At 42.6% G+C, this 22,106-nt stretch overlaps 1 protein-coding gene across 1 annotated transcript; it reads left to right on the top strand.

Annotated features, from left to right (window-relative positions):
• Positions 1 to 16,351: 16,351 nt before the first annotated feature.
• On the top strand, positions 16,352 to 21,155 carry IL21 (interleukin 21). Its single transcript, XM_064150411.1, has 5 exons — positions 16,352 to 16,489; positions 16,615 to 16,650; positions 20,356 to 20,493; positions 20,908 to 20,988; positions 21,089 to 21,155. The coding sequence occupies exons 1-5, from the start codon at positions 16,352 to 16,354 to the stop codon at positions 21,101 to 21,103; spliced, it is 408 nt and encodes a 135-aa protein (XP_064006481.1). The 3' UTR covers positions 21,104 to 21,155.
• Positions 21,156 to 22,106: the final 951 nt, after the last annotated feature.

Raw genomic sequence — 22,106 nt, 5'->3', positions numbered from 1 at the left:
TTGAGTACTAGACTGAAAAGCAACAGAGGTGTGGATTCAGGCTGCTCTGACTCATTCCAGTCTAATAGCTCTCCCTGAGCACAGCTCTAGTCTTGTTCATGCACAAGACCATTCTTATAGAAACCCTGGCTCATATTCTAGTTTGGGATATTTCATTCAACCTGAAGAAACACAGGGCTGAGTTACAGGCTTTCCTTAAGCAGGCCTTGAAGGTTGTGAGCTCACTTGGAATTCCCTCCAGGAAAGGAAGTAGTACAGGTTTTTTGGAGGAAGCCCAAAGAAAGAGGCAGCTGAAGGGCCTGCTATTTCCAATCAGTGGATAAAACAGGAACTGAGAAAAAGCTATTTAAAGTTCTTTCACTCCGTTTCCACTAGGTGCAAAAGAGTACTGTGTAGGTCTAAAGAAGCAGTAAAGCATATCAAGTCCACATTGACCCATGTTCCACTATCTTATGAAAGATGTTAAATAACACTAAAGAATATTTTACACTAATAAAACAACAATATGTGGTATAAAATACAATTTTACAGGGAGATGACAAATCTTCATTATACCCTGACCATTTTTAAACAGCATAAAAAGGCTAAAGATGCCTTTGTTTAAACACCAGAGAGTAAATAGGTTGAATATAAAGACACTACTTAAACTGCAAAAGCCTCACTATTTATCTATGAGGGGAAAAAGCAAAGGAAAATACTACCTGTCAGAACAGCTGGTAAATCCAGATTGCCTAGCCTGGTCTGGTAAGTTAAATTTGCTCTAGCCCTGTCAGAAACAGACAAACATTACTGAGGCAGAAACACATCACCCCATCCTCAGACCTAAGTTATTGGCTGTTCTCTGAACTGCACAACTTCACAGCTATTCCACAGCTCCTCACACTCACTCAGATTGGTCACCCAAGCTTGTCACTCAGTGCATTAGAGGGAAGCCTAACAGCAGGGGCACATGCACAGTGCCAGGTAAGCAGAGGCAGCAGCCATGGGAATGTTGCCATGTTCAGAACAAAGATCCCACATCTCTCCCCAGTGCAGCTTCCCAGTCCTCTCTTCCTGGGAGTCCTTCAAGCCCAAACATTTTCTTCTACCTGGATCTTAATAAATTTCCATAAAGCACCTAGGGAGTTCTACTTTGATACAGTGGTTTTCTGATCTCCCTTTTCCCTGTCACATCACTTAACCTTCATGCATAAAGCAGGAAAGAAAAGGACTAAGATGAGGCTTTTACTTTAAGTTACTTCTTCGTCCATCATTTTCTGGTATGCAGATAATCCATTGTACATAACCGTGGTGATGTTTCCCATCTGTAACAGAATAAAAGAACAAGCATAGATACCTTTCAGAACTTTGTACTGAATCATCAAAGCTTTAAGAAACCCAAAAGAATGATTATGAAATGGTAGACATTATCAAGACCAGAAGTCATATGAAGTGGCACAAAAAAGGCCAGTAAGTCTCACCTCTGTGCCCAGTAAGATCATGGAGCAGATCCTCCTGGAGGCACTACTGAGACAGAAGAATAGTGAAGAGGTGATTGGATACAATCAGCATGGCTTCACCAAGGGCAAATCCTGCCTGACAGACCTGGTGGCCTTCTATGAACAGGTCACAACACTATTAGATGAGGAGTGAGCAACTGATGTCATTTACCTGGACCTGAGCAAAGCCTTTGACACTGTCCCACACCACATCCTGGTCTCCAAGCTGGTGACACATGGGTTTGATGGGTGAAGCACTAGATGGATAAAGAACTGGCTTGATGGCTGCACCCAAAGAGTGGCTGTCAATGGGTCCACATCAAGTGGAGGCCAGTGAGAAGCAGAGTACCTCAGGGATGAGTCCTGGGACCAGTCTTGTTCAACATCTTTGTGGATGACATGGACAGAGGCACTGAGTGCACCCTCAGCAAGTTTGCTGATGACACTAAGCTGTGTGGTGCAGCAGACAGGCTGGAGGGAAGGGATGCCATCCAGAGGGACCTGGACAGTCTGGAGAGGTGGCCATAAGCCAACCTCATGAAGTTCAACAAGACCAAGTGCAAGGTCCTGCATCTGGCTCGAGGCAATCCCAAGCACAAATCCAGGTTGGGCAGTGAGTGGCTGGAGAGCAGCCCTGAGGAGAGGGACTTGGGGGTGCTGGTGGACAAGAAGCTCAACATGAACCAGCAGTGTGCACTTGCAGCCTGGAGGGCAAACCAGATCCTGGGCTGCATCAGAAGTGTTGCCAGCAGGTGGAGGGAGGTGATTCTCCCGCTATACTGCACTCTGGTGAGACCCCACCTGGAGTACTGCATCCAGTTCTGGAGCTCCTATTACAAAAGGGACATGGACCTGCTGGAGCGTGGCCAGAAAAGGGCCATGAGGATGATCAGAGGGCTGGAGCAGCTCTGCTATGAGGACAGACTGAAAGAGCTGGGGTTGTTCAGTCTGCAGAAGAGGAGGCACCGAGGTGACCTTCTTATGGCCTTCAAGTATCTGAAGGGTGCCTACAAAGAAGCTGGGGAGGGACTTTTTAGGCTATCAGGGAGTGGCAGCACTAGGAGAAATGGAGCAAAGCTGGAGGTAGGGAGATCCAGGCAGGATGTGAGGAGAAATTCTTCACCATGAGAGTAGTGAGACCCTGGAAGAGAGTGGTGAGTTGCCCAGGAAAGTGATTGAGGCTCCGTCCCTGGAGGTGTTTAAGGCCAGGCTGGATGAGGCTCTGGCCAGCCTGATCTAGGGTAGGGTGTCCCTGCCCATGGTAGGGAGGTTGGAACTAGATGATCCTTGTGGTCCCTTCCAACCCTGACTGACTCTATGATTCTATGAAAAGATGTGGCAATTATTGAGATGGTCAAAATGCTGAGGGCTTCCTCCTAGCTTTTAAAAGTATTTCAAAATAAAACAAAACCTCATACTGGAATACCATAAATGGAAAACTGAAATGCTCATATAAAAAAGTCAGCATGAAACATTTTGATATTTCTCATTACTCATGAGTTTTGACAGAAACTGGACAATGGATTAAGTCCATCAGGATATGATGCAGAATAGAGCTAAAGGTGAACATTTGTGCAATTCAGTCCCTAAAAGCATTGAACTAGATCAACTCATAGAAAACAGGGCAGCCCAGAAAACAATCAAGGAGAGTTTCTATGGCATGTGACATATCCAAGGATAAAACTTGTTTAATCTCTGCTCAACTTGAGGACAATTTAAAGCAAAGTGAATAGTGACACCTCACTCAGAGACACGGCCATGGCCAGCAGAGAAATGCAATGGCACAAAGAGAGCCAGCAAAAAGAGCAGAGAGTTTACTTCTTTGGCAGTACTCTCTACTTTTCATGGCATCTTTCAAAATCATTCTCTTTAATCTCCTCCTGCAGTTCCACCACACAGAGCAATTCAAAAGAATTTCAGCTTTCTTTCATCTCTGGTTATTGTTTTGGAAATTGCATCTTTGTCTCTTTTTTCTTCAGGTCATTTCTGATATTCCCATTAAGTTTTCCTGTTCTCAATTTCCATTTAATGTTTCCATTTCCCTTCTTGTTGTCAACTTCTGTGCAGCAGTTATTGAGTACAATTATTTTGCAGCCTCTAGAGTGTAATGTGTGACATGGATGCTTGGCTCCAGGAGGTCAAGGGGTGGTGGCTAGATGAACTGGTGCACATGTGCTCTTTGACCAGCTCAAAGGGCAAGTAAAATGCAGTCTTCCCAGGGATTTCAGCTCTTAACATTTTATTTTCCTTGTGACTGGGCTACAAGCATATTACAGGTGCCAGTAGGGGCTCAGATGATGGCAGCAGCAGGTGAAGGTGTGGTTTGAAGGTGAAGGCTGGGTAGGACACAGTCACAATCACACACTTTGCCTGCTGGGATCATAGTCCCCTGTGTAGGCTGTCTGGCTCATAGCTCATAAACAGGTTTGGGTAATGTCTAGTGTATGCAGGTGACCTGAGGGTTTATAAAAGCAACTCATCCTTGGATTGCCTGGAGGTCCTACCTATGCAGAGAGGACTCATGGGGAGCTGTTTATACAGCTGTCTATAAGCCATAGGCCAAACCAAACCAGTGGTGTATCATTCAAGACAACTGAAATCTGAGTTGAGCCTTGAGAACCCTCAATTATATGCCATGACTCTCAATTCTCAGTACTCATTTGCCTGAGAAAGTAAGATAAAGAGAAGCTGCAGGACAGGTCTCAGTGTCTGTTTCAGCAGACAAACTTTTGCATCCAGTAACAACATCAGCAAAAGAGCAGCATATAGAAGTGAAGTCCACCCATGGATGGCATACAAATGATAAAGACAAATTGTATTATGGTACAAAGATAAACATCGCAGACGGTATAATCCACACAGGTGTAGTCTTGCCAATAGCCATGTAATCAGGGGATAAAAACCCAAGGGGTAGAAATTGGGAGTCACCTCTCCAACCCTGCAATCTTGTCTGTGTGGAGACCTTTCCCATTCCATCAGGACACAGGCCAAGGGGTTGAAAGACCTTCCCTGGAGCAGTAAGCAAATATTTAGCATGCTGGAAGTTTGTAACCTCCAGTGATTAACACATACATAATGTTTAGTATGTGTTTTAGGTTCTTGCTTGTAGGTTTGTAACAGTGCATTCATTCTTCCATCCAACCCATGAAAACCTACACTAGTGGCATATTAGGCCTGTTAGTGAATTTCAAGTTACTCATTTGCTTAAGTCTTGCAGTTAAACATGCAAATGAAGTTCAACTTAATTGTCTGCTTGAGTCTTGCAGTTAAATTGCGCAGCTCAAACAATCTGCTTGCATCTTGCAGCCTAGTCTCTTTCCGTCACATCCCCCATGCCCAGTGATGTAGCAGGAACAGTCTATAGTCCACTCCTAGATCAAGTGCCTTGAAATGAATAGGGTTAAAGTAATCACTCTGCAAAAGGGGAGGAGGGCAATAGGTCTAACCTTCTGGACTGAGGAACAATGAAAGATGCCCTTTAAAAAAAGTTAAGAGAATATTACTGAAGCCAGCTCCTGTTGTTACCTTAGTCACTGGCCGTGGTGTAGAACAGCACTCCTCAGCTAGGAAGAGCATATATCCTGGGAAGGCATAGCAAGGTACCTGCAGTGTGTCTGTGTCCAGGCAGCCAAGTGCCTCCCAGGATATGCACTATTGTGACAGCTGGCTCAGCTTCAGAGCTCCCTGCAATAGCAGGGCACATTTTCGTCTGGGTCAGTTACCCAATTTGTTCCCTGAGAGGCAAACAAAGCTGGGGGAATGGCTAGAACTAGAAGAAGTGGGGGAGAAAGGACCCTTTGTGACTTTTTAGCAGGGAGAGTCAAGCCTGCAGGTGAGATTTAAGCAACTGGTTCTGATCCTCAGCATGCAGAATGGTGTTTTACTGTCTGTCTGCAGCCAGCATCAGGCAGGTAGGTTAGGATGAAAACAGGCTCTTAGATGCAAATGGAAATGTAGTGGCTAAGAAACAACCTGAAAATGCTGCCGGCCAAGGATCTGAGGAACTGCAGGCTTAGTTAAACAGAAAAAGAGAAAAGAGAGGCATAAGCAGAGTTTTCCTATGGATTCAGTTAAAAAAAGTTGTGTAACTGAAAATAGAAGCCGAATAAGACACCTTTGTTTTCCAGTCAAAGATACAACCTTAGAGTAACCATTCCTTTTCCTTGAAACAACTCTCATAACAGGACCAATGAGATGGTTGCAAGGAATTAAAATCTACATTCTTCTACTGATGTTCTGATATAGAAATTACTGAAAATTATTAAGATGAACCTTGCAGTCATCCCTCTGAAATTAACAGCTGACAGTGGGTGATGACACTTCAAGCTGTACTCACACAGAAGTCTTTGACTTGTGTTTTCAAACAGATTTTTGTACTCCCACAAACGCACTGAGTAGTAACTTTCACACAACTGATCGTTTCATTTGTATTTCAGCAAAAAAACCCTAATGTTTCATAACCTGAATGTGTATTTTTTTTTCTCCTTTGTGTTCTATTTAGAGGTCTTCACTGGTTTTTAATGTGATCCATAGATATACTTACAGAGAATGGTGATAGAAGCAAAACGGTGGTGATGGAAACTTGAGGTTTGGGCAGGAATGTAGGTGAGACCCTGACTCCCCTGGTTCCAGTTCAGCAACGCAGGCAGGGACATATTCCTGTCACACCTACACAGCAGAGCAAAGCCAAGAGACTGAATTCTCCCTTCCTAGCAGCTATGCCTACCTGCCCTACGCCCTGCACCAACATCAGCACATTTCACCCTTCAACAAGCTGAATCAACTGCCTGAACATAGCATAAAATTCAACTACAAACAAAAAGGCACATAACTGATCTCACGTTAATGACCTTTTTCTGTGATTGCAACTGCTTCTGCTGCAGCTCTCTCTTCATCCTACCTTTAGGCTCATCAGTCCTAGATTTATGTTTAAGGTAAATCTGTTTGTTTGTTTAGACCAGCTGAACCACTGGTTAACCCCACAGGGGACCACAGCTGTGGTTTATTCTAAATTACTTCAGTTAGTTGTTTAGGGTTTTTAAAATCAAATACTCACTCAGAAGATTTTTCTTTTATAGTGGTTGTGTCACTTCCCATGGTTAATTTCTTTGTCTCCAGACCTGAGAATTGCTTTCCTTTCACCTTTAACTCCCTGTATTTAGCTTCCTTCTTAAATCTTAATGAATAATCAAGAATATCTTGATTCTTCTCTCTTTACAAGGTCAAAACAAGCTCACGGTACAGCTTACAACATTTCCATTGTTGTTTCCACTGAATGCAAGGAAAAATATGTTGACTTCATTTAAAAAAGAATAGAATTAAACCAGAGATAACTTTCATAAATTAGATGTACAGATTTCACAGGTCAGAAACAAGGATGTCAAACGTGTCCAGCCTATACAGCCTCCTACACAGAAACCACAAAGTTTCAACAATAAGTCACTGAAACCACAGCATTCAGCTTTTTATCCAAGACTACCTTTACCAAACGAGCACTGCTGCTGCAGATTGATGACTGATCACACAAAAGTTTTTCCAGGGTTCGCTTAAGGTGCTGACCTGTGAAAAAAAATGAAACATATCATGCAAAGCAACTGTGCTACAGAGCAAATCTGTGTGTGCGGAGAGAAGCAATATCTGTAGGCACAAGCACGCACATTTCTGTCTGTTATATACATCTAGTTAGAGAGGAAGACAGAGACAACTGAAGACTTTTTTTACTGAGAAAATCTGTGTTTTTTACTAATATATTGAAGTTTTATCTGTTAAAGAAAGCATGAGCTAGTCACCTGGGAGCATTCCCTAACTGCAGTAAAAAAAACATCTGCTATTTGATTGTGTAGGTGTAAAGTCGTAACTAAGTGTATTAAACTCATGGGAAAACTCCTGTCTGAGAAACAGAATAGAATCATAGAATCAACCAGGTTGGAAGAGACCTCCAAGATCATCCAGTTCAACCTAGCACCCAGCCCTATGCAGTCAACTAGACCATGGCACTAAGTGCCTCAGCCAGTCCCCTCTTGAACACTTTCAGGGATAGTGACTCCACCACCTCCTTGGGCAGCCCATTGCAATGCCAATCACTCTCTCAGAGAAGAACTTCCTCCTAGCATCCAGCCTATACTTCCCCCAGCACACTTCCTACTCGTGATAGCTCTGCATTCATAGAGTTAAATTACATCAGAAATTTTATTGATAGAACTGCCTGAAAAATAACAAATCCTGCCCAAGTGATGCAATTATACAGTGTTAGATGCAGACTGGACTGCAGAATAAAGACTAAATCCTCTTCCTTAGCATAAATTCTGACAGAAATTGGTTTTTCAGTCACAGCTAAAGGACTACTTGTAGCAGCACCAAGCTGCTGTTTCTGGAATGGTGTTGCTGAGGGACACGCACTGGCCCCTCAGCCTTGCCTGCTGAGGAGGTACTCCTTGTGTAGGTGATGCACAGTACTGATCAGTAATAAGGCCAGTTTCTCACTTCTAGCAACTCACTGCAATCTGCAAATCTGTCAGTTGTGTTAAGGAGAAAGCAGAATTGATTCAAAAGGAATTTTTAATCATTTTAATAACATAAGCCACTGTAACAGAGGCTCCCCAGACTGCAATAAACTGCAATGCCAGGATAGAGAAGTGGCTGTAACCTGAATTATAAATCACTTGTATTACTGCATCCTAAGATCTGCAGGGATGGCTTCTGTCTCAGCCATCCTTTTGGATACTTCTGTGGCGCAGGAGCTGAAATACATCCAAACACACCTGCTCACTGATCCAGTGCTTTGCAGCACACACAGTGGTAGCATGCAGAAGCTGAAGAGTTGGTCTGCAGGCAAGTGTTTGGAATCACTCCAAAAGGAGGGAGGCAAATCCTCCAATCCACACTACTCCTGTCCTCACTATTCTTGCAGTGCAACAGAGGTGCAGGGTATGACTGACATTGCTCCTGGGCCTAGGGAGACAATGAAAAAAAACAATGGGTAGGAGAACAGCGGGAATGATTTTGTACAACTTGAAACAAACACTAACATTAAAAATAATCCCAAGAGAAACTGTGTATACACAGTAAACTTACACACATATATGAAGCAGGGGACAACCTGAAATATTTTGGGGATATCTGAGAACCAGAAAGTGAAACTAGTAAGAAATAAAAGTAGTATTTAGTCATCTCCTACCAAGACATGACAAAACCTAAAGCATTTTAAAACATTAAAACTCTTGTGTTTTTTGGGGGGGTTGTTTTGGTTTTTTTTTTTCTCCAAAGTAGTTTTATCTAGGAGGCATTTTAGGAAGGTAAAATCAGGCCAGACTAGCTGGAGAGGAAGGAAAAGGGGCCACAGCCCCTCACTGGTTGCACCCTGTATTTTGCTCTAGACTAAGTGAGAGGGGACCCATTGTGCTGCTGTGGAGGTCCTACGCCAGCCCATCAGCCCCACCAAAACCAGAGAGAACTTCCAGAAGAACCTGCACTAGCAAACCCATCACTTAGATAACGAAACATGAGCTAGTGTCATACCCACTGGCATGCAAGGAAGATCCAGCTGCCCAGGGTTTATGAGTAAGGTTTGTAGGACATTCCCACAGGCTGCAGCAGACTGCACAAGTCTTGTCCTTATTGAGTCTTTAATGGTTTGGAGGTAACTTGTTTTATGCCACTGATATAACACAGAAGTAACTTTGCTCTGACTAAACGACAGCAGTAGCATTTTGTGCTGTGCCATTCTGCTCACTCCCTTGTCTACCATCTGCATTTTTTACTTTTCTTTCTGAACACTTTGTAGGAGCACAACATACATTCTTGAGTGTCAGTACTACCACACTCAGGCCATAGCGTCTGAGTGGTGTCATCAGGAAATGTCTATTACACACACAAAACACTTCTGCAGTAGAAAGACTCTGTGCTGCTGGGTCACCAGGCCTGAAGTCTGCAGTGCAGTGCTACCGAGCACTAGAGCTGCAGAAGTGACTGCTGCAACACAGAAGAGGTGCACTGCTTGTTCTTGCTTTTTACCTGCACCCCTCCTTGCCTGTGGCTTTCAGCTAAACAACTCCTTTCTGCCCTCAAATTGTCAAGAGAACTGTGGTAGCTTGATTTCCTGTCAACTGCTGCCTTGTCTTCTGAATGTGGCTGTCCTCTGGTAGTGGGAAAAGATTATTAGCAGTACTTGAAATAAGAATGAAGCTGCCCTATAAATGCTGGAACACAGCTCAGGCACAGAAAAGCTCTAAGCTCTTACTGTTGCAGAGATGGAACTGATAAGGCTTACACAGGAGTTTTTAGCTGAGATGTGAAAGGAACTATATGACGTAGATGTCTGCAATGGCAGAGACCAGACCTGGTGACCCAGCAAGGCTTCTTCCACCCTATGTGCAGAGAAAGGTGTAACCCAGGATGTGGGAGGCTGCTCCTGCATTAAAGACCTGAAAGGACATAGAATCAACCAGGTTGGAAGAGACCTCCAAGAGCATCCAGTCCAACCTAGCACCCAGCCCTGTCCAATCAACTAGACCATGGCACTAAGTGCCTCATCCAGGCTTTGCTTGAACACCTCCAGGGACAGCAACTTCATTGCCTCCTTGGGCAGCCCATTCCAATGGCAAATCACTCTTTCTGTTAAGAACTCCCTCCTAACATTCAGCTTACACCTCCTCCAGCACAACTTGACACCTGTGTCCCCTTGTTCTGTTGCTGGTTGCCTGGGAGAAGAGACTGACTTCCACCTGGCTACAACCTCCCTTCAGGTAGTTGCAGACAGCAATGAGGTCACCCCTGAGCCTCCTCTTCTCCAGGCTAAACAACCCCAGCTCCCTCAGCCTCTCCTCATAGGCTTTGTGTTACAGACCTCTCACCAGCTTTGTCACCTTTCTCTGGACACACTCCAGTATCTCAACATCTCTATTAAATTGAGAAGCCCAGAACTGGACACAGCTCTCAAGGTGTGGCCCAACCAGTGTTGAGTACAGGGTTGAGTATCTGGCTCTGTATATACAGGTCTAGGCTGGTCTCTGGCTCTGGATGTTTACAAGGCATTTTCTCAATATGGTCCATTATTGGTAGGTAATAAACTGCTAAGCTGTCAAGAAATACATCCATGAAGCTGTGTAACAAACCTCACTGGGTTGACCTAGGTATTCAATGTATATACAATTGCTGTTAAACTGTTCTGCTTTATAGTCATAATCACCCACTCCTGCTGAATGAGAGGGAAGCAAGACATTAGTGGCTGGTACAAAAAAAAAGAGGCATTACAAGAACATCTGCATTTCTCATGCATCTTCACTAGCTGAAGATGTTTCTAAAGCTTAGATAAAACCATGAACAGGGATATTCTAGATTCAGAAATACTTTTTCTGTTCTCAAAAGCAGGGTCTACTTCCCATCCACCAACTGTCTTTTATTCTTACACTGCCTCTTCTGTTACCTGACATAGCATCTAAGCTTTAACTGCAACTGAGTACAGCAGATTATAACACCAATGGCAAGGATGTTCACTGCTCCAGGTGTAAATTGGTGACTTCTCAATCTGGTAACAGTCAGAGGCTGAACAGCAGCATGCCCACAGTATCACTCCAGCTCTCGTTACAAATTTCAGACAGAGGAGTCATTTGCCACTCACCAAAGTTGTCTGGACAGAACAGTTCACTTTATAGCCTGGCCAGCAGAGAACTCATCATACTCTTCTTGTCCTCTAGCAACAGTAGACTGTCTTTAATACTTTGCACAACATAATTACCCCTATGTGATATTAAAAGACTCTTCTGTAAAATAAGCTTATCCTTGGTATCCCTTCAATCATCAGTACATTCTTCCAGGACAGAAATTCTCAATCTCTTGTAAGACTTACCCATTTATTCCTTCAATTCCTTCGTTTATTGCATTGCATGGGATCTATTTTTCCATCCATGTTAGATCCACTTCAGTATGGATTAGAAACAGGCTATAAATTACCTCTGAAGCATATTATGGAGAATGTCAATGATTACACTGTCATATGCAGTCTACCCTTGGTCACCACATTCAGAGCTGTATTCATTCTCAGTTTTATGGCAAGTACAAGAATAGATTTCTTCCCCAGGTTTGATTTTCTCTTCAAAGCAAGGCTAAAAGGCAGAATTACACCAAAGCCTATTAAGAAAATAAGATCGAAAGAGAGTGAAACTAGTGGGCAAAGTTGTCAGAAACCTTTTAAAGCCTAGCTGTTCTAATTTCATCACACAAGAGTCTTCTTTTTAGCCTCCCATTTTCCAGCGTTACTCTGTCCTCTGCTTTCCTACAATCTCCCCACCTGCCAGGTCACAGACAGCATACACATAAAGTTTCATGTATATAAGTTATAAAAATTCTTTGAAAGCAGCCCTCTACATGACAGCTTTTTTGGCTGAGCCATAGCAATGACTAAGCTATGGGAAAAGCCTCCATTCAGCTACGCTGTAAAGGAAAATGTGGGTGGGGGAACCAGGCTTTTGGGGCCGAAGTCATTCAGCATTTGGGCAGCAGTGCCACAAAGAGGAAAGAGGAGGACTCAGCCCTGCAGGCCTGGGATGGGAGGTTTTTCACATTTCCACTCCACAGCCATCCCTCTGTGGCCAGGCAGACGACTGCGTGCAAGAGCGTCGCTGTTTGACTCAGCATGTTCCTAAGCCACAAGAAAGAAGTGACGTATTTACAAAGCATGCCGCTCGCTCTTACCTGGTAAGAGGGATATCAAGGACTTTTCCCCACTGCCCAGGCAGAGAGCAGGTTCTGCACTGTCCTTTCATGTAACTTCTTCTGTCAGCATGCTTCTCTTCAAGCAATTACTGTGATCTTATAGCCTCTAGCCCAGACCAGAAGACCATACATTTTTAGAATCACAGAATCAACCAGGTTGGAAGAGACCTCCAAGATCAGCCAGTCCAACCTAGCACCCAGCCCTAGCCAGTCAACTAGACCATGGCACTAAGTGCCTCAGACAGGCTATTCTTGAACACCTCAAGGGACGGTGCCTCCACCACCTCCCTGGGCAGCCCATTCCAATGCCAATCACTCTCTCTGTGAAGAACTTCCTCCTAACATCCAGCCTAGACCTACCCCAGCACAACTTGAGACTGTGTCCCCTTGCTCTATTTAGAGACATGACATGCAACCACTCACTACCGCATTGCCCAATACCTGACATTTCCTTCTCCTAATATTGCTGCCCACTCTAATTGCTCCAGCAACTTCAAAACTAATTTCTGATATGATAGATTTAATTTAGGGATATATCAGATGGAGTTATCTTGCCTCTTATGAATTTGGTGGATGTCTGCCTCCAAGAAATCCATGAATTGCCCTGCTGGACCAGCACATTAATACAGCCAAATTTTTGCGACATTTCAGGTAGAAAATGACAATGCTTCACTTACAACACATCACCCAAATGGGCTCTAGTGTTGTTGCAGAGCCATTCCTTCATTCAGCAAGTTTTTATAAAGAAATATGTAGTAGTCTTCACCACATATCAAACATTTTATCTCCTAACATCAGTAAGTGCCTTTTGCAATGCTGTACATGGAGGTTTGGTTTTTTGGGACCACAAAAAGCGTGCACAACTGGCCAGCCACCAGCAGGGATCTGCCACTTGGACTGTTTGCAAGATCATTAAGTAAGCCTAAATGTGAAAGAGTAGCCACAGCCTAATACAACAGCTTTGCTTAAATATGAAGCTTCTGATGACTCAGACTCCTCAGAATTGTGCTCATCAGGCTCAAGCTTGGTTTTAAAGCTGCATTTTTATTTCTTTGCTGTATCAACAGTATCTCTGGACAGTCCAGGCTATTAAGAGCTAAACATTTTGATTACCTCACTCAGTTGTTATCTAGATCTCCAGAAGCAGCACTGTTTTAAGATCTGGTCATTGCACTAGACATACAATTATTATGAGTTATGAAAGAGAAAAAAAAGTGCAAATTGAAGTGGTTGTTAGGTAGACAGGCAGGATTGCACTATGGAGCTGTGTGGCCACACAGACCAAAATCAGGATCTGAAATGACTGCCAGAGATGCAGATGCATCCAGAATGCTGTTATGCATACTGTCACCTAGTAAGTCACCAAGAACAAAAAAAATCCAACGTCAGTCTACAACAAGTGAAGTATTTCTAGTTGGGATGATAAAATGCTCAGGGAGTGAACAATGTGACTGTACAATGATAGGAGTCAGTAGCTCTATGTGCCTCTAACCCCTGCATTTCTGACAACACATTGGCAGTCATATTGTATGTTAACTGAAATTGTTGTGTGGTCCTGAAACTGCCTGCTCAACGTAGATGAGCAGTGATATCTTGGCATGAGTAACTGCCAAACAATTAATGACAACAAAGGTAACAGGAATTGGACTCAACATCCAGGTGGAAAAGAGTTAACTTGAAAAGTAACTTCACAGGGAAGGTGTCCAAGTGACTTCAACTGTCCTCTACTAATTCCAGGCAGAATTTACTTAATGGTACACCAGTGTGTTGACAGCCATCTATTAATGATAATATGAAAGAGCCAGATCAGTAAGTAATTATAAGACATAAAAGCCATTTAAAATAGTTATTTTCCCTCCGTGTTATGAAGTATTAGCAGCAGTGACACTCCAGTATGTCCCTAGCACCTGCATTGTCTGAGAGTAGTGCATGAAGTGAGTGACAGAAACTGTGCTTGGGCTGAAAGTAATAAATAGGAAAAAAGGAGAATACTCAAGAAAAATGCCTTTAAATACCTTTAACTTGAGTGAGAGCTGATGATCTGGATGAGGGCATTGACTCAGTCATCAGCAAGTTTGCAGATGACACTAAGCTGGGGGCAGATGTGGCTGGGTTGGAGGGCAGAAGGGCTCTGCAGCAGGACCTTGACCGCCTGGACAGATGGGCAGAGGCCAATGGGATGGGGTTCAACAGCTCCAAGTGCAGGGTGCTGCACTTTGGCCACAACAACCCCATGCAGAGATACAGGCTGGGGTCGGAGTGGCTGGAGAGCAGCCAGACAGAGAGGGATCTGGGGGTACTGATTGATACCCGCCTGAACATGAGCCAGCAGTGTGCCCAGGTGACCAAGAGAGCCAGTGGCATCCTGGCCTGCATCAGGAATGGTGTGGTCAGCAGGAGCAGGGAGGTCATTCTGCCCCTGTACTCTGCACTGGTTAGACCACACCTTGAGTACTGTGTTCAGTTCTGGGCCCCCCAGTTTAGGAGGGACGCTGAGATGCTTGAGCGTGTCCAGAGAAGGGCGACGAGGCTGGTGAGAGGCCTCGAGCACAGCCCTAGGAGGAGAGGCTGAGGGAGCTGGGATTGTTTAGCCTGGAGAAGAGGAGGCTCAGGGTGACCTTATTGCTGTCTACAACTACCTGAGGGGTGGTTGTGGCCAGGAGGAGGTTGCTCTCTTCTCTCAGGTGGCCAGCACCAGAACGAGAGGACACAGCCTCAGGCTGCGCCAGGGGAGATTTAGGCTGGAGGTGAGGAGAAAGTTCTTCACTGAGAGAGTCATTGAACACTGGAATGGGCTGCCCGGGGAGGTGGTGGAGTTGTCGTCCCTGGGGATGATCAAGGCAGGATTGGACGTGGCACTTGGTGCCATGGTCTAGCCTTGAGCTCTGTGGTGGAGGGTTGGACTTGATGATCTATGAGGTCTCTTCCAACACTGATGATACTGTGAAACTGTGATTACATAAAAAGAACTGTGGGAGTGCCCTTAAGAGAACATTGCTTACCCACATTTACTGATATAAAATCCCTTCACCAACGTATGCCTCCCAAATATTAGACACATTTCCCCAAAAGCAGCATAGGTACCTAATTACAACAGGCATACATTTTGAAGTAAATTCTGAGTCTTGTCTCCTTTCTTAATTCAGATTCTTTTGATGGGTTTATTCTGGCCTTACATTTTTCAAAGCACACGATTCTGTTTGGATTTCACACAAAACAAACACACTTATATGCTCTCGAGAGAGCTCTCAGTATCACATCTGCTTTAAAGAGGGTCTATTAAATTGCCAAAGTAACCTGGAGGCCAGCTGCTGCAGAGCCCATCAAATGTGCGCATCTACCACAAACACTGGAGTACTGCCACCAAGTGGCAGCATCCCTTGAGACTCACCGAGATTCAGTAGTGTCTTCCCGTGTCCCTTCTCATCTGTCCAGTGGTACAGGGCTTCACCTCTCCCAGGGCAATGCATCTCCCTCTGGCTTCCCCCTCCAACAGTGGACATAGTCTCTAAAACGCTCTTAAAATACCTGGTAATGGTTCCAAATAAGTATGTAGCAAACTTCATCTGGCTTAGATGCTAAAATGACAAAAAAATGTAGAATTCTATGGCAGTTCATAGACATCCCTTTCTAAAAAAACATCATTTGGTGCCATAAAGAAGAAGAAATACATTTAAGTTCTGAAAAGAAGTCTTGTATTTCTCCATCATGGTACAGAATAATCTCAGATGGATTGGAGAAATTCACTGCTGCAAGAAAGAGAGAAAAAAAAACCCAGCAGAATCTTTGTTTACCTAGGTCCATAGTTTCTAAACATACCTACTTTTTACTACATTCATTTCTTGACTCAAACTGAAAATTGGAATTCACCCTTTTTTTTCCTGTCCAATGTGCAGATGTGGCATATTTTTCAAGTCACTCCATCAATCCCTGCCCCCTACGCACAAACTTGCACACATGCATCTAGCCAGTGGAAAAGAAAAAAGGGTTACTCATTAATCCATTCTACAAAGCTTTCCAAATTGAAATGGGTGGGTTTTACCTCTCCAGCAAGGAACAATATATAGGTAGGTAAGTAGCCTACCTGAGGTAAAACCCAAGTGTTCATCTCGAATAGCACATCTTTGCTCCTGGCACATTTTACAACGTAACTCATTAGCATGGAGAGGAGGATGATTATTTTCTGTATGCTTTTCTTCTATTTCAGTGTGGCACAGACTACAGCTCCACACAAACGAACAAAATACCAGCAGATTCTAAAGACAATCAAATATTTACAAGCCACAGTGAAAGATAAGGTAAGCAAAGTGTTTATCATAATGAAATGATCTTCAAGCAGTATGTGTTGCTTAAGAGTGTTATCTTGTGAGGGACATCACTTTCAAATGTCAAACTTTTCTAACTTAGCTTTGTTTTATTGTAGGACGTTGAACTGCTGCATACACCAGAAAACTCTGTGGTGAGGCTGCTTTTAACTTTTATTTCTGATTATATTAACTTGATATTGTACTGGTTTACTGCAATAGCAAATAGCAGATATCACCTTATTCAAATCTCTGACCTAGTACTCTAAAGGCAAACTAGACTGAAAACAAAACTTTAAGAAAAGTTCCCTATTTCCAGATTTTTAACAGCAGAAGGGTTTCTATTATGTGATCTCAAGTACTGTTTTGCTATCCCATGTATATTCTACCACAGTTTCAAATTTATATAGAATTCATTTATTCAAAAATCGGTGCTAACAGTGAGGATCCATACAAGACCCAGATGAGCAGCAGTGCTCTTGGGGATGCAGGTTTTGGAAGTGGAAGTGTCTCCAGCTGCAAAGAGCTTGAGCTGTTCTAGGAGCATTGCTGAGCCAAACCCAAAGGGACCCTCTTTTTCTCCTACTGAAGTTAATGCCAAGAATGGCAATGCAAAGCAAGAGCTTCCTCTCCTGTGCAGCCACACCACATTCTCTGAGACCATTTGTGTGCAAAGGCTGTGCTCTTGATGGGAAAACAAATCTGCATTCTCCAAGTATTCTTTTTGGATTTAAACTAGTTAAAATGACTATATCAGGTCTCTGTGAATCTCTTTTTAATACAGATACTTATTTATACAGTATTTAATGCTGATAATTTACATGTTCCAAGGTCAGGAACATCTTGCACGAAGGAGAAGTACAGCAGAGGCACAGAGAATGCGTGCATACTTGAAAGTGGCAGGATGCAGGACTTGCTGTGAAATCAAAGGCTAATAATAGTAACAGCATGTCTTAAAAGCTGTGAAGAACGTATCCTGCTTTCTTTTTATAATCTCCATTATGCAACAAAGTCATGGTTATTCTAATGTTGCATTTCTCCTGCGACCAGGTGTCTTTTAAATGAACCTGTTAATTTGGTATGTGAGTCCAGCCAGCCACTTCAGAAAGCAAACCATTTTGATCACTGTAGAAATACGTTCATCAAGCACAGGATTTTGAAACACATCAAGAGTGCAAATACACTTTACCCAGGACTGTAAACTCTCTTGCAAAAGAAGAAAGGAAAAAAAACTCACCTCATTTCACACAGGCTTTGCTAGCCTGATCCTAGGCTTTACAGTTGGGTGCATTTTTCACTTGCCAAAAGCATACAGGAGCATGACCAAAACAGATACATTCCTTCTCATTGCTAGAAACAACTGCACTGCGAGAACCTAACGCACAGTAACTAATTGCTGGGGTTTTCTGAGCACTCTTACTAACTTATGGTGTCAAAGTGAAAAGAAAGAGATGATTAGCTGTCATTTTGTTTGTCACTGTGTTGCCAGCACCTCCGAAACAAAGCAATTACAACTAGTGACTAATCGCTTAACCTGCTTGTGTTGGTTTGTTTCTTTCTCAAAACAATTTTGGTTGCCTCAGGAAGGAAGACAGCTCAGTTGCAGCTTTGGGCTTCACAGGCTGATGCTGGAAAGTCTCAAATACCTCCACTGAAAACTAGAGACAGAACTCACATATTTAGAAAGTAGACACAGGCCCAATATCTGACAAAAATAGTATTAGTGTGCCAATAGTAACGATCACCAGCAACCATATTTACAAGCTTTTCATTCTACAGGGTGAAATTTACATTAACTGCATTGACCAGACACTAAGGGATGAATTACCATGTGGTAAAGCTGCACTCACATTGATTAGGTGCAATAACACCCTAATGAAACTAGATTTTCATGTAACTGCATTTGAAATATTGCTTCTCTGTTAACCTACTTCTGTCAGATTTACATTTGGCCCTGAATATTCTGGAAGAAGACTACCTTTTATAGCTCAAAATTATAAATAACCTTTCATAACATTCAAAATTCAGTGGTTTTATAACTATTTGTTTTGACTTTCTCTAAGTGGACTGAGTGCTAGCCTCCAATTCAATCCCACTCAATTTCCTCATATAGTCAACAATGAATTTTATTTTTTTTAATTAGAGAAATAAGGGAGGTAAGAAGTTTAAATGATCAAAGGATATCAGCTCAAGAGGAAAATGTGATTCAAGACCAGAGGGAAAATGAGATTTATTGGTAGTGATTGATAATGCAGCAGAGGCCAGTGACCCAGCACTGATTCAGACTGGATCAGCATCTAACCCTGATCACTAGCTCAGGAAATGAAGGCTTTTCAGGCTTAACCTATAAGGTTAGAGTCAGATGCAGAGTAGTGCTGCAAATTGCATCTGCTGTGAGTATTTTGTGTTTGCCTAGTCCCCCTCCGACGTTGCCAGTGGTTTATGCTCTTTAATCCCCCTTCATCAAAGCGCTAAATGCATCACAACAAGCCCCACCAACCTCCTGGCTCTCTGACTGTTGGCCTGTCTACATCTAACTGCAAACTCAGCCAAAAAACCAAAAAGGCAGCAGCTTATATGAGAAAAGCTGGTTTCTCAGCTCCTCATAGATGAGGCAGAAGTGTTTTCAGTTTCAGCTGGAAAATTGATCTCTTCAAAAACGAGTCTTTTTTCCAGTAAGCAAGTCGGGTTACGGTAAGAAGCTCGAAACAAACATAAATGTGTGGTTTTCAAGGAAAAGAAATTCTATCTGGCCAACATGAAATATCGGTGCTAAAATCTGTGATAAGCAACATAGCAGAACCTTGCCTTGTCCTCACCAAACATCAGCAGCACCTAATAAGCCAGATGAGATTTAGCTTAGGTAGGAATTGGTATTCAAAACAGGAACAATGGCTTTGGAGCTTTCCTAGCATGTGTAATCAGCAGGTCTAAAGGCTTCCTTCTCTGGAAAACAGAAAGCTAGTTAGAAATTTGCTTTGGTAATGATCACTTCTCTTTCTCCATTGCCTATAGATTACTTTTGGTGGTATTTTCTATAGCTGTGTGGTATTTTCTATAGGGAATAGAAAAAAACTGCTGCACAGGAAAGGAGATTTTGGAGAGCTTCTGGGTCTTTCTGTTAGCATCAGCAGAATTAATATGCAGCTGCGACATGGAAGCAAAAGGGCAGGTTGCTTTAATGCCAGATAAGCAGCAGCAACAGAACAGTTCTATCATTGATAACAGATGCCTTCATTTTCAAGTTCGATACAGCTGGTGCTTACTTTCCTTGACATAGGTTTAATGTGCACCTGAATTTAAAGCACACAGTAAAACAATTGCCAGGAGACTGGTTCCTTATCCTGCCCTTCATCCTTCATCCCTCTTTTCCCTTGAGTAAGTAAACTTATTTATCACCTTCACTCCCCAAGAATGAACATTTCAATAGTATCTGAAAATACACAGTTTTATATCAATTCAAATGGAACCATTAAGTAGGTAATATTAGAAATGCCACTAAAAAGAAGAAAAATAGTCTACTGCCAAATGTAGTGCTGAGGAACAATCCAGAGGGATGTTGTTTTTTACAATCACAAGCATGAATATTTTCTTTTGTAAAGATATGATCTATTCTTCAGCAGCACTTTTTTTTTTCCAACTGCTATCATGAAGAATATCCAAGCAGACACATTTCAGACATATATTTTGTGAGGAAGTATTTCAGTAATTATGAAAGAACAAAAGATCTATCAAGTGTCTAAAACCACAGCTAAATTGCCTCGATTAATATCCTTACTTTTGCACATGGATCACAACATGCAGGGAAAAAAAAAGTTACAAGACTAGTTCTAAAGCTGCTCCTTCTTTTCCTGCCCTAGGATGGATGCCTGTTCACAGACGTGACCTGCTTCCAGCAGGGCATACTGAAGTTACAGCCAGAAAGCAGCCGAGTCAACGCTACACTCATCCAAACTGTTAAAGTCTTGAAAAGATTCACCATCAGCAGCTCTGAAAAGGTAAGATTTCTTCACAGTGCTCATAATTGGTGATCACTGCTCCTCATTTTCTATAGTGGACACTAGCTGTCACGGTGGCATTACAGAAAGGAAATTTCTTACAACAAATTATCTGCATTTCATGACTCTGGAAATTAGAAGTGCCCAATTTTCTGTATTTCTGGAAGAGGTGTTTGCTCTGATCCCAGCAATTGCAAGTACGCAGCTGGCAACCACACTATGTGCCAGACAAAAGGTCAGGGATTCCAGCAAGAAGTATCAACTAAAGGTGTCACTGCTGTATTCCTTCCCTTTCTGAAGCAGCCTGTATCTCAGCTTTTCAGATTGCAAAAGGCTTTGATTATTCATTAACAAAGTGTTGTTTATGATCCTGATGAGCTGTTTTGCAATGCCGTGATTTTCTCTGTCCTCCAGCAGTGCGACTCTACGTGTGAATCTTACGACAAAAAAAGTCCCAAAGAGTTTTTGAAGAGCTTTGAAAAACTAATCCAAAAGGTAATCAGGGGTGATTCCTCCTGGGTGCTATCTGACGTTCTGCAAACAAGGACAGGTTTCCTTATGCTACGCTATTTCTAACCATGTGTTGTTTTTACAGTTAATCAAGGCCTGATGTAGGACAAAGCAGAGCTGAAGGCTACTGAAATCTACTTTTTAAAGCAGACACTATGTAATTTAAAGTGAAAAATGTAAATATTTTCCATTGCAATTACGCTGTGCTTTGTATGTGTGTGGTAAGTGGAAGCTTCTCCCACAATGTTAAGGAGTCATATCTGGATGTCTATTAGTAAGATGGATGATGTTTCAAAACAGTGAAAACTAAACTACAATTTCACAGAAATAGGTTCTCTTAAGGGACTTAACTATCACTTTCTGCTGAAGCAGGAATACAGGAGATGGCTACTCCTGTGTTTTTGCTTTGAGCTAAATGAATCTCATGCAGAGATGCCTGAAACTTTTCAAAGAAAACCAACAAAAAATTAGCAGAGACTTTGAAGCCTCAAAAGGTATCTAGCTGGATAGAGTTCCTAATCTACAGTCATAGCACAAACAGAGGTTTATTTCTAAGTTATCAGACTGTATCTTAGCTTTAACTAAGGAAAAACAGCATTTAATTGTAGTATAAATACTGGAAAAAAACATTTAAAAATCACACTGCATGGCACAGCTCAGACCTCTGCCCATCTTGAAGCACGGGTGCCATGGGTTTCAATAGGGAGAGTAGCCACCCACATTTTTAAGTGGAAATACAGGGTTCTGTGAGGAAAAACACATTGCAGATGCTGGAATTCCATCCAGACTCCCTCAGCTTAGGGTGATAAACAAAGCAGAAGCATGACTGGCTGGTATGACCAGCCACTGCAGAAATGGCTGATGGGCATTCAGTATAAAGCAGCTCAATGGATACTGATCTTTCCCAGAAGACAGTACCTTACATTCATTCACATACAGTGAACACTATTCCTGCTCTCCACTCTTGATCCAGTTTTACAGTTTTAAGTTTTAATTGGCATTTTTTCTTTAAAAACTGTCAAGTTTATTCTGTTATGTAGAAGCTTGTCTGTACAGCATCTGAATCCTGAACATTTCTGTGGAATTGTGGCCAGAGATACCAC

Source organism: Pogoniulus pusillus, chromosome 10 (genome assembly GCF_015220805.1).
Source record: "Pogoniulus pusillus isolate bPogPus1 chromosome 10, bPogPus1.pri, whole genome shotgun sequence".
Lineage (NCBI taxonomy): Eukaryota > Metazoa > Chordata > Aves > Piciformes > Lybiidae > Pogoniulus > Pogoniulus pusillus.
This window is presented reverse-complemented; position numbering and strand designations above follow the sequence as displayed.